Source organism: Xenopus tropicalis, chromosome 8 (assembly GCF_000004195.4).
Source record: "Xenopus tropicalis strain Nigerian chromosome 8, UCB_Xtro_10.0, whole genome shotgun sequence".
Lineage (NCBI taxonomy): Eukaryota > Metazoa > Chordata > Amphibia > Anura > Pipidae > Xenopus > Xenopus tropicalis.
This window is the reverse complement of record NC_030684.2, coordinates 86,516,223-86,530,022: the sequence shown is the minus strand read 5'-3', so window position 1 is coordinate 86,530,022 and position 13,800 is coordinate 86,516,223. Positions and strand designations below refer to the sequence as shown.

The 13,800-nt window shown below is 37.7% G+C and overlaps 1 protein-coding gene across 3 annotated transcripts in view; it reads right to left on the bottom strand.

Annotated features, from left to right (window-relative positions):
* The window catches only part of tdp1 (tyrosyl-DNA phosphodiesterase 1), a 64,976-nt gene that overhangs the window by 44,840 nt on the left and 6,336 nt on the right, over nt 1-13,800 (bottom strand). For all 3 annotated transcript variants that reach the window (XM_031890526.1, XM_031890524.1, NM_001045777.1), the window contains 8 exon segments: nt 12,767-12,810; nt 9,359-9,414; nt 8,272-8,368; nt 7,520-7,554; nt 4,335-4,427; nt 2,298-2,468; nt 655-733; nt 94-279 (listed from right to left, as the gene is read on the bottom strand). In XM_031890526.1, the coding sequence (XP_031746386.1) occupies nt 94-279; nt 655-733; nt 2,298-2,468; nt 4,335-4,427; nt 7,520-7,554; nt 8,272-8,368; nt 9,359-9,414; nt 12,767-12,810 (761 nt within the window).

Sequence of the window (13,800 nt, the reverse complement as noted above, 5' to 3'; positions counted from 1 at the left end):
ATGGACCTTAGGGAAGCATAAATATATGCTTGTTATACTGGATACTTTACCCACTATGTCAAAAAATGTTTCACTATTAGGATAAAGGGTTACCAGATGCAGAGGAATCTCAGGTTTCTGTAGACTTTTGATGCTTTTTCCCAGGGTTGTCAGACTTTCAGTGAATTCTGAGCATAGCCACTTGGTTTTGTCCACACCCATGGATCCTATGCTTGAAAACTGTCCAATCACTGGCCATGTTTCCTGCCCTGGTGCTGCAGATGTGTTTTCTCTTAATAGCTAGGAGAGAGAGTATAGAGCAAATAAGAAAACAACAATTGCCACCACCAAAAACCTAGCACTAATGGGCAGTACCACCAAATACAATATTTTGCATAATAAAAGTGAATTGAATTTCAAGCAACATTACACCTTCCATTAAAACATTTTAGTGCGCAAAATGCCTTACATTTCTTTGAATTAAAGTATTTTAATATAAAGAGCATCCAAAGCTTTGTGGGAACTGGAGTCTTAGCTGAAGGAGCCGACTACTGATACATTGTTCCAATGGTAATTGTCATCAAAACTTAGCATTATATTAAGGTTTTCCCCACTTTAATTTTAGATGCAAAACAGGACACAGCTAAACCCAAAAAAAACAACATGCACCAGTACCTTTCTCAAACGGAAATGTCCCCATTTATCTTTGTCATTTCCTTGAAATCTTCCTGGTGTTGATCCAATTAGGTATACCCTGCAATTGTAAGCTTTTCAGTAATCATCTATAAAAGATGCACAAATAAGATACACTATCACAGTAACTTAAAGTTCTTGTTGCAATATACTAATGTTGCATTCACTAATAAACATACTTTTCTCTGCCTAAAGACCTAAACCCTAAAATTATATATATATCTGAGGTGAGAACCATGCAGTTAATCTCAGTACTGATACCATTTAAAGTGGGCCGCCAGTTGGACAGCACTGCATTAGCATATTAAAAACAGAGGAGTCGGAGTCGTGGAGTCGGAGTCGGGAGTATCAGAAACTGAGGAGTCGGAGAATTTATCTACCGACTCCACAGCCCTGTGTATGATTGAGTCCGAATACTAAAAATTAGGATTTTTTTTAAGTTTCAGAACTGCGTATTTTCTACGATATTTTCATTAAATTGCGCAACTTTTTCATACTTTGTGACAATTTGTGCAACAAAATCGTTTTTGTCACAAAGAGATGAAAGTTTCGTAATTCATTCAAGCTTCAGTATCACGACTTTCCTTTAAACAGGTTGGAGTTGCAGACTGCCACTGAGTCCTATGCGAGGCTTCCAAAATCATGCACAGAAGGATCAAAATCAGAAAGATTTTAACGCCATTTCCAATTGTTCGGAATTTCATAACTTTCATATCGTACCATGATATCTTCGGATCGCAACAATACGATTTTTTTGTAACATTTATGCACATTTTCGCTAATAATACAAATTTTTTGTACTCATACTATATAAGGTCCGAAATTTGGACTTTGATAAATGTGCCCCATAGTGTTAGTTTGTATGTTAGTCTCAAAAAAGTTATATGACAGACATATGAGGTCAACCTGTGGTCCAGTATTTGGAGATCACTTAAAGGGATTGTACCTACAGGCATTCTGCTGTGTTCTATTCAGACAGTGCACCTGACAAAGATGATAGCTAAATAATTTGGGGGATGGAAATAATACCAAATAAACAGTAGGCACAGGTTGAACTAGGCAAGTATGCCAGACGCAGAAGTGCTTGTCTCAACACTTTGTCAAACGCAGTCTCGGCTTTAATTCTCTACATGATATATTGATACCCCCCTGAACAAGAGGTGTAGATGCACTGCATTTTATATACCCTGAACAGGACGAGGAGAATAGTGATCTGTTTAAAGGATAATATTGGAAATTAACTTTGTGTTTACAAACTGATCATAATGAGTATATTGGAAGATTATTATAAAGGAAATTCTCATATCTTCAAGAAAACATGTTAAACATGCAGATAGGGAAACCATTGTACTTAAATTTTCTACTTATGGCAGTGAATTGCCTTATCAAATTAGGGCTAATGGACTTGAAATGTGGCATGTGAATATGCAACATAATGTGCACTGTATCAAGTTTGCTAAGTTGTTGCATGCAATGCTCTAATAACAATTATTTTATTTTGTAAAATAAACTCTGCCTCTGTTGTCATACTTTTTCCTCTGGGACATATTGCTATAAACTGCTTCAGGCATTAGACAAAATTTGTCTGTACAAATTAGTAACCGACCCCAATGCAATGTACAAACCTTGTTTCTGAGAGATCATGCTGCTTAATGATATCCATCCACTCTCTTAGGCTCGGAGAATTGTAAGAGGCTAAATATGCTACAAGGTCAGATCGAAAATTTGTAGAAGATTCACCTGCAGAAACCGAAGCTCCTTCAGGAAGCCGAGGATACAATGGGCTTAACCAAATACTGAAGACAAAACAAAACAGAATTTTTTAAAAATATGTGACAGGGGTCCTCAGCCTTTTTAACCTGTGAGCAACATTTAAATATAAAAAAGTACTCCTAAGAGTATCAGACAAGCTGCCGACTCAGTCTGACAGGGATGTAACGTCAGCTTATATCAGTCAGTGTAACTAGATTCAGTTTCTCAAAGGTTTTTTTGCATAGTCTCTTATTTATCTGTATGTTTTATTTACTGAGCAGGAGCTGCAATAATACTATATCTAAATGATGTTTTCACATTAATGAGGGGAGGCCATGGTAACTTTTACTAAATGTTTACTAAGTGGCATGTATACTCCCCTGTGCGTTCACACCACTGAAGTAGTATTACTACTGTCAGCCCTATTGTGCACTCTTAGACTGGAAATACTTCCAAAAAAGATATTAGGCAGTCTGGAGAGTTAAATGGCTCCCTAAAGTAAGGCAAGGTTGTACTCTGCAGTTCTACTGTTAGAAAGAAAAAGAGATAAGATGTGAAGAGTGAGAATTGCAGAACACAGTGTGAAAATAAGAGGGTCAAATAATGAGCATAAAGGAAGAAAGCTAGAAGCTGGGAATTGCATTATGACACAAGTAATGCTTCTCAAGATGGCACTGAAAGAAACCATCACAGATTGCGGAGAACAGAGGACAAAGCTTTTAGATGACAGAACTACAGTCAGCAGGAGAAATCTAAACCAGGACAAAGACACCACAGAGTCAATTTAGACATACTGGCTCATAAAAAAAAAAAATCTCCAAATCCAAACACATAAGCATGATTCAATAACAATTCCACTGTTCTCTGAACCCAAGACAGTAGTTGTACTTTTGTACTTGAGAGCACACGAGAGAGCATGTAATTGCTTGGAAACACGAGGCAGACTAAAGTGGCAATACAGTTGTGAGAGCAACAAGGGAAGACACATGAGAAGACATGTATTTACTCAAATTCCCTAATACTTCATTTATTAAAGGAAATATAAACCCTTGTAACAAATTAATGTAAAATTGCCATGAAGTTTTTAAATGCTACTATGATCAAATTGAAAAAACAGCTTCACTTCTAGTCAGTTTTGCCTGAGGAAGAAGTAGAAACATTTTGATATTACTCCACTTAGATGACTTTTTTCTAGTCTTCAATAAGCAGAGAAACATCAGCTTCTTCTAAAGTTTTCTCCTGTCATCTCAGTCAGCAAAACTGACCAGCAAGTTGTGCTGTTGTTTGAGTTCAATGTATTAGCAGTATAAAAATTGATAATACAGGTACACCTGTTATCCTGAATGCTCCAGTCTTGGGGTTTTCCAGATAAGAGATACTTCCATAATTTGGATCTCCATAACCTAAATCTACTAGAAAATCATTTAACTCCATAAAGATTGTTTTGCTTTCAACAAGGATTAATTATATCTTAGTTAGGATCAAGTACAAGCTTGATTATTACAGAGAAAAAGGAAATTAATTTTTAAAAATCTGAATTATTTGATTACAATGGAGACTATGGAATATTGCCTTCTCATAATTTGGAGCTTTCCGGATAACAGGTTTCCGGATAATGGATTCCATACCTGTATCTTGATATCTAGACAAAAATAATGTAAACAGCAAAAGCGCTAAGACAAGTAGTTGTTTTAAAGATTTACATTTCCTTTAAAAGGTCCAGAATCATTTAGTGTGATAAATATGTAATAATAGGGAGTCATCATTCTGTATATCAATTTTTCTATCGCAGTATAGAGCAATTAATTATGCCAAGCTACTGTATCATTACACTATTCACTATATGCATATGAGGGTACCCACTGTCAGCAGTTGAAACAGTAAAAAAAAAAAAAAAGTTTAGTACATACCCTTGTGTTTTCTGGTACCAATCTTCATGGATAAGGTTACTGGTATGGATTACAACTCTAAGACCCTCTGTGTACAACAGCAACATCATTTTCCTTTACAAAAAAACAGCATTACAGCTTAATTAAAAGTAATGTTATTTTAAAAAAAGTTACAAGTCCCCCATAATTAGTTGGTTTCGGTTTACAGGAAGCTACGTTCTTTCCCAATATTAAAAAAGAAATACATTTATTTGCAGAGTATGTAAACGTACTCAAGATGCTTCTCTGAGCACTTGCAATTTACATTCATTTTCTATTTTTAGGAGTTTGAGATAATTGATTATTAGATTGCTATTAGCAGGATTTTAGCTTGTGATTGTCCAAGAGTCAGAAATCCAGGTCATTGACACTCTGGGCCCTCAAAAGAGCTGTTGAGCCAAGCCTAGTATTAGAAGTCTAATTAGCAGACTAAAACTGCTAATATCTGAAAGATCATTAAATCCGAAAATGATTTACAAAAGTAGCCAGAGGACCACTCTGTGCAAATTTAAATCAGTTTAAAATGTTGTTTGGATCCCCTTTAATTACACAGATAAAAAGTTATATGTCCATGCCAGCCACATAACCAGAGAGCTAGAAGTTTTAGCTATTTACATTACATATTACATACACAGTGCGATCCGCTCATTTGGGGCCCCCAATCTGACCTGCCTGATGGAGATTTGGCCAATTTTAGGCCAGATGTTGGTCGGGAAGGCCTGTCGGGGGTGCCCATACACGGGCAGATAAGCTGCCAAAGTGGTCTGAAGGACCCCAATCAGAGTTGAAATCTGCCCATGTATGGCCACCTTCAGTCACAGCAGAAATGCTAATGATCCAGTACCAGTTTATGGGACAGGCTTCAAGTAGCCCCTTTGGCTACTGTCTGCAGCTGAATTTATGGGGTTAGCAGGGAACACAGACAGAGGGAAAAATCATTGGTATTATCCTCCATTGGTATCCTCCTTTGGTATTATCCTGTGGCTCAGCTTCGAAGAGCAGCAGCCAATATACATGTCAGAAAGGGATAGGGTTGCCACCTTTTGCCATGGCTAACCCCATGCAGGGGGGCAGGGCATGACTTTTCTGGGCGGGAGCATGACATCACGTGGGCTATGACGTGGCGCTCGGCCTGAAAGTGTCCTGCCCAGTTTTTCAAATTGGGGAAACCAGGCAGGCAGTTTTGACCTTGACAATCTAGCCAAAACCGGACAGGTGGCAACCCTAGTAAGAGACCAGCTGGGGCACCAGTACCAGTATAGGAGTCCAGTACTTCATAACATAGTATTCTGCTAAACAAGCAAACCTTAACAGTCACCCCCTCTAATAGTGTGTAGTTCAATGAATTCAGAAATAATATGTTTAAATTTAATATGCAGAGGCATAAAACAAAAAGTTGCACAAAGGAATTGTTTTTGGCAAGATAGAACAACAGAATTAAAAAATATAATTTTGAAATAGAGATGTTGGTTTGCACTTCAACAACTGGACTTCATCCATAAATGCAATTAAATTTTTTTTTTTAAGTCCCATTACAATACAAAGCAGTTTTTCCAACTGCACACACTAGTGACTACTAAGGTCAAAAGTAGTTTCACTATGCTTCATACATGACAGCCAGGAGTGATGATAATAACCCATGAAACCCTACATTTGCCACATGGTAAATGCTATACTTCTGGGTTTTACAGTGACCCCTGGAAAAGATTATTCAGTGGACACATTCTGCATCACAGTACAGCCTTTATCATTTATAACTTCCCTACTTAGCAGAACATAAACGTTCCCAGGACTGCACAATATTGAAGAAATGCCAGAAATTGATGACTGCGATAATTCAAAAAACAGAAAGAGAATTACTTTAACAGAGTGTATGCGCAGATTGTAACAAGATGTTCCTCTTTTTTGTGTGGTTGCCAGGAGACAAGCACTTGAAACTCAAATGAGGTAAAAGGGAAAATACATAGATCCATTCAGATGCGTACAGACTAGAGGCCTGCTTGCACTGATTTATACACACAAATACAGTAATGGGGCTAGGGTATTTAAAAGCGGCAGCATCTAATGGAGGCTGGTGAGAAAAAAAGCTACTAATAAGGGCTGATATACCTACTGACCTATTAAAGAATCTCGTCAAACTGAAAGCAAAAGGCAGAACTCTGTCCATTCATTGGCTGATGTGGCCTAGCATGCATGTGTGCCTTGGCTTGTTTGTGTCCTCTGCGAATCCTATGATCCCAGGAGGCGGCCCTTAAATCTTAAAATGGCAATTGTCTATTTATGAGTACCCAATAGCACATACTAATGAAAAAGTATGTTTTTATGAAAATCATTTATTTAGATGAAGCAGGGTTTTACATATGAGCTTTTTATGCAATATGTTTTATAGAGACCTACATTGTTTGAGGGTATAGTTTTACTTTAAAGTGTAGCATTTCAATTGTTGTTGATCTGCTAGAGGACCACAAATTGCTGTTATTCTCTATGTCTCAGCACCTTGCTGGGGGGTACAGTAAGTAATGGAATCTTCTACCAGAAGCATGATTATACGGTCACTCTTTTTAGTAAGAAACTTAAAATAAAAAACAAACAAAATCAAAAGAAAAGAAGCATTATTTCACACAGCATTATCCCACATTTATTTTATATAGGTGTGCAGTCCTTTATTCATAGTAAAGCACTGGAAGTCAAGGCTCGTTACAGATTTTCTTAAGTACATAATAAATAACAGCTGGCTATCGTTTGGACAGACACAAGCTGCTTTAAGCAGGCTGATGAGGAAATCTACATGCTTTGCTTCATATTAGTAGCGTGTACTTAACAAGGTGCAATCAGGAAAATGGCAATTCAATTTTTTGTATAAAAAATTAATGCCATCCATTGCAATATAGAGGATTCTAATATCCCCGTTAGCTGTAATTATATGATCTAAAGCTCTAACAGAATAATTACACTGGGAGCATATTTATCTTAAGGTAAATGCTTGCTAAACCAAAAGGGAAGTTGCTCTCTGTGCATTAAAGGACAAGGAAATCCTAAGTCACTTGGTTTTGGCACCCCCAAGTGACTTTGCCTTTCCATGTCCTTTAAGTACAGTGTCATTCATCTAAAGTGCACAGGTGGTTTAGATTTCTTTATTGTATTTGTCCACTGTTAATAAAACTTACGTGTGGTGGGTCCCAAAGGCGATATCCAACTTGGCCTACAGGGGAAAAAAAAGTATTAGAAATTAGTTTGGAAGATGACTTCAAGACAAGCCAATTAGCATCAGAGTCTGCCCTCTAGGGGAAATAAAATAAATTGCAGCAACCCAATGAATAATACTTTATGACCAATTCATTTTAACAATTTCTCTTTCAATAATCTGTAAGGAACTGGAAACTTTTCCTTTAGACTATTTTAAAGTGATAATTTATATAAATATATTTTACACATACTTTTCTTTATTTTAGTACATAGCCTTTTTTATTTAACTAAGGAGACCACAGAAGAAGAAAGAAGAGGAAAGACTGCAAATGAGTGTGGCAAAGGGAACCTGTTACTCTTTTTCCCTAAAGCTGTTTCTGCATGCCTAGCTGCTCCTAAGCTCAGAGAATCTCAGCATGCATTCTTTGGCTTGCTAACACTGCTGTGCATAGGGTTACTGTAAATATCATCCAAAATATCATCATACTATGTTGGGTTTTTTTTTCTACTAATACCATTTACTTTTTTAATCTCTGATAACTCTGAGGAGGAAGCACAACCAACTTCATACTTAGCCAATTGTACTTATGTGGGTGAAGCCAAGACGAGGCATAGTGTGTGCCCAGGCAAAAGGTGTTCCATGTAGTAGATATGAACAACACTTTTATGTATTAGAATGTCATTGTGATTTGATTAAAAGGAAAAAAACAAAAACTACAAAAATGACTGATACCTGACACAGACGGATGTGTTCGTAAGGGTGAGCATCCTCATGTAGTTTAGCTTTTGATTCTCTCTTCTCACCATGAACAATAAGCAGTGGCTTGTCTCTTTCCCCAAACAAAGAGCAATAAGTGTTATTAGTCTTTTTTATCAACAAGGCCACAGTAAATGACAAATCTGTATTTTCTCCTAATAATGGTTTTTGAATTCTAAGCAGCCACATTAAAAAAAAGTAAAAGTCATTTGGTAAGCCAAATTAAATAAACACAATAATCAAATATTTTGTTAGATTAATACATAGTCTTGTAATAAAACAACAAGCAGAAAGAAAGATAATTTATTAGGCTGTGTACACCAGGAATTGTACTACACACATTATTCTCTATCTTAGTTGCTGCTTTATGAGTTTTCATTAATTCCTATAGGCATTTTAAAAAGGAATGTCAACAATAATTAGGTGTTGCAGGTAGCTACAACACAACTCACTGCAGCAAGTTTTCTACAATATTTAAGGTGAAAGTCTACAATCCAATAAGACTTGCTGCAGAAACTATATTTTTCACCAGCTCCTGAAAAGTTTTTCTTTGCCCCTAATGATCTTATTTTTCTAAACTGCACTTATTCAGTTACACCTAAGCAACAATAAAATTACTTTACTGCAATTGATTTAATATATAGATATGCCAAACAGATGAATGCATATTTTTTAAGGTATCATTACTGTATAAGTGTATAATACATTAAAGCCTTGTAAATAGTGATGAGCAAATCAGTCTTGTTTCGCTTTGCAGAAAAATTCACAAAACTGCTCAAAAATTTGTAAAATGTGGCTACCACATGACTTTTTTTAATGCAACTGCAACTTTTTCGCAAAAAAAAGTGCCATATGGCAAAATGTGGAATCCATGCCTGCCAAAAACATTTGCTCAAAAATCAAAGCAGAACATGCAGATCAATGTTATGTTGTCACAATCAGATTGCAATGCACCAGAAAAATGAAGGTGTACACAAAGCCTACAATACTGTAATAAATCACATTTTATAGTCTTTAAAAAGTTCTGTGGACAAACAGAGAAAGAGAAACAAAATAAACTCACCTAAATTCTTCAGGATATTGTTTCACTAGCCACTTAATATCAAAGCAATAGTTGAACTATTAAAAGAACAAAAGAGATGTTCGCCCTTAAAGTGGACCTGTCACCCAGACATAGAAAGCAGTATAATAAAAGTTCTTTTCAAATTAAACATGAAACACAAATTTATTTTTATATTAACACATTCAAACCCAATATAAAGGCAATTCAAAATCCCAGCTGTCAATCATATATTGCTTGCCCCGCCTCTATTCCTTAGGTATAGAGGCGGGGCAGACAATAACTTTAGCTTTCCATTCAGCACTACCTAGATGTCACTGCACATCTCACTTTCCCCTCCCTCCTCATCATCATCTAATTGTGTAGCCAGGGCATGGGCATCTGGTCCCCCATTCTAGCAAATAAACTAGATTTTGGCATGATACAAAGCTTGACTTCATAACAGTGTCCACAAAATGGTGCCGGCCTGCTTGCTTTGATTGAGTAATTCCAAGACAGAAGGAAACAAGATTTATATTATTTATCTAGAGAAAGTAAAGTTTATTTTGCTCAACTAACAATATAGAAAATAATTTGGAGTTATTTATCAGAGTGACAGGTCCCCTTTAAAAATGTGAAAACTGGCATCTTTAGGCCAATTTTTGCTCTGTGGAATTGCACACAGACAGAAGCTGTAATTTTCAGAAACTGATTAAAATGCATCCCTCTGCCTAATTAAAACTGAAGGTAGAAAGAAGCGTTGGATACGCTTCTTGTGCCCTTGCCCTTAATTGTAGGCTCACTAACACTGCGTTGATTGGTAAATATTTTTAGAGGCATACTGTGCAATTTAGGCACAGCCATCTCAGACACTTTGGTGGGGATCTTTATCATCTCCTTCTTCTACCCTAAGGGAATGGTCATTTGCTCCACTTCTCTCCGCCTGCAGTTTTTAATCAGGCGGTGAGAAGCAGATCCGCTCTAATCAGCATCTTCCTTTAGCAACAATTGCAGCTTCGCCTGCATGCAGCTACATGGAGCTGAGATCAGCCCGAAAACAATAGCTTAATCTCCTGTTTAAAAGTGAATGTTAGCCTATTAAAGAGGCTGTAATGGATTTTACCAAAAAATTTAAACTTGCTTTTCCCTTGTATTTGTGGTATAGCTCACTTGGCTGATTAATATGAGGTGCGAGTTATTAGCTCAGAAGAATTCAGAAGAATATTAGCTGCAGAGCCCCCTTTTCCCCCCAGAGTTGACCATGTGCAAGTGTTCCTCTATTGCACTGCAAAAAAGCAAAAATATGATTTCTGCTGCATAAGGCAAGGAGGGTTAACGATTCCTAAGAAACCATCTTCCCAAAATGGGAGATCCCTTGCTTGCTAAAATAGTTTTGTAGTGTATATCAGTTTTTATGAATAAAGTGACAATCCCTAGAAAGCACACACCTTATGCTTTAACAGTTGCTGACTTCATCCCTCTCTCAAATCCACTTCTGATGTGACTGATATACGATTCTATATATAATGGATATGGTATAAATCAACTTTTTTCAGATTTGACAAATATACTCTAGTGAAATTCAACCATAGTGGAACTGTTTAAAATACTCAGCAACGAGGACAAATAGCACATATTTCAGCTACAGAAATACACAGAAAATAATGCCAGGAAGAACAGTAAAATATAACTGCAAGGTAGTTTTCTAATTATTAAGGGACGCCAATACAATTTTCACATTGGTGATTCAGTGTAGGGAAAGTCCTGGTTACACAGAGCAACTTCATTAGTCAAGGAGGATCTACGATAGAAACTGCATGCACTGCTAACCAGCAACCCAAGAATGCCCAGAGTTTAGCAAAGTAGGGCCTTCTTTCAGTGAACTTATCTCATCAGGGTCTACTACCTCATGATACATTATCTGTGGTGGTGTATCTTTCCAGCATTAAAATGAGAGAGCCCAGACATAAAGATTAAAATTTTGAATGGTACCCCGTACCCAGAAGTGTGGTCTAACCATGTAATTTGTAGCTGCTGTGATCTACTCATCAGAAGCTCAAGATCTACCTTTGGATACCCTAGATCAGTGCTGTCCCCCTCGACCCCCCTCTGTGTGGCCCCCCACCTGTCTGGCTGCTTTGATGGCTTAACTTTGTGTAAGCTTTAAATGGTATCAGTACTGACATTAACTGGTCCCCTGCATGGTATCACCTCAGATTCAGGCAGTAATCCCTCTGTATTGTTTAAAAATGTAATCCCCTGTGTTGTATACACCTTTTAATCCCTGCATTGTTCACCCCCTGCAGTGTTCACATCTCAGGCTGTAATCAATATTGTATGTACTGCCTGGCCTATGCTGCCTGTGTATAGGCAGCATAGGGTAGGCAGAGTATGGCACATAGGCAGCATAAGGCAGGGAGGGTATGGCACCCACAGGCAGCATAGACAGGCAGAGTGCTGCCTGTGTGTGCCATACTCTGCCTACCCTATGCTGCCTGTGGGAGGTGAACCTGGCAGGGGTTTGTTCTGGGAGTTTGTTAGCAGTTGGAAATAGCCATTAAATGGTCTCTAAGGTGTGTAATTATATGCTGGGGGTTGCTGTGCTATCCACAGGGGAGGAGGAGGCATATGGATTTAAGGGTATGTCTTAATATGACATGATATAATTCTTTAACATATGAATGATGGTTGATATCCCTGCAGCGACCATTGTGATAAAATGGGTGTGGTTTGAAGTGGGTGTGTTAAAAATGGGGGAGTGGCCAAAACTAGCTTCCATTAGTGGCCCTCCACCATGTATGTGAGAGAAATTCCGGCCCTCAGCACCGCAGAAGTTGGACAGCACTGCCCTAGATCCAATCTAAGGGAAGATCTGTGTAAAAGTGGCCATTCACGTTACAATTACGATATTTCAAGTGACCATCGGTCGCAGGAAAGATTGCTCGTACCCTCCAAAAATCATCAGATATGGAGATAGAAACAATAGGAATTCTACACCTATCTGATGATTCAGCCCTAAACGTCGCCCGATCGAGAAGACGACTGATATCCAAAGCCGTTGCCTCATCAATTCACCATACATGCACCGAATATCATACAAAACCTCGTTTCATACGATAATATCGGTACATGTATGGCCAGCTTAAGTCAGGAAGAACAAAATTGCAGAATAAAGTTAAATTATGCATTTATTATTTACAGACTAATCCTGGCTCTGGCAGATAAAAACAACAGAGAACAGCAGAAGAAGAAGTTACCAGAAGGAAAAATAAATTCTCCAAAATCACCACCCATACATGAGGAAGGGGAAAGAAAAACATGATGACCAGTGGGTGTAGAGAATAACCCATTATTTCTACTGGGTTAGCATCTAAAAACAATCCTTCCCCATCATGCAAACTTAAATTTATAGATTGTGAAAAAAACACATACCTGTGCTGAAGATACAAGTGTCCCAAAAAGAGGAGATAAAATATCTGTAGGAGCAAAAAATTGTTATTACAAAGGCGATTACAGAATATATATGTACTGATTGCACAAATTGTAATATGTAAAACTACATAGTTTTCGCTACTGTTCTTTTTCAAACTGAAGCAAGTAGAACTGCTGCACCATATATATGTTCTGCAATAAACTGTTCTAACCATACATCACATTCTGTATGTTCCAGTTCATTCTAGATATGGTTTGTGTAATGAACTGTGACAAATAGCACATATTTCAGCTACATAAATACACAGAAAATAATGCCAGGAAGAACAGTAAAATATAACTGCAAGGTAGTTTTCTAATTATTAAGTGGCACCAATACAATTTTCACATTGGTGATTCAGTGTAGGGAAAGTCCTGGTTACACAGAGCAACTTCATTAGTCAAGGAGGATCTACGATAGAAACTGCATGCACTGCTAACCAGCAACCCAAGGGTGCCCAGAGTTCAGCAAAGTAGGGACTTCTTTCAGTGAACTTATCTCATCTACTACTTCATGATACATTTTCTGTGGCAGTGTATCTTTCCAGCATTAAAATGAGAGAAGCCCAGACATAAAGATTACAATTTTGAATGGTACCCAGTACCCAGAAGTGTGGTCTAACCATGTCATTTGTAGCTGCTGTGATCTACTCATCAGAAGCTCAAGATCTACTTTTGGATACCTTAGATCAGTGGCCCCCCACCTGTCTGGCTGCTTTGATGGCTTAACTTTGTGTAAGCTTTAAATGGTATCCGTACTGAATTTAACTGGCCCCCTGCATGGTTCTCACCTGAGATTCAGGCTGCAATCCCCCCGTATTGTTTAAAAATGTAATCCCCTGTACTGTTCACACCTTTTAATCTCTGTATTGTTCACCCACTGCGTTGTTCACACCTCAGGCTCAGGCTGTAATCACCCACATTGTTCTCCTGTTCACACCTCAGAAATTGTATGTACTGCCTGAACTATGCTGCCTGTGTGTAGGCAGCATAGG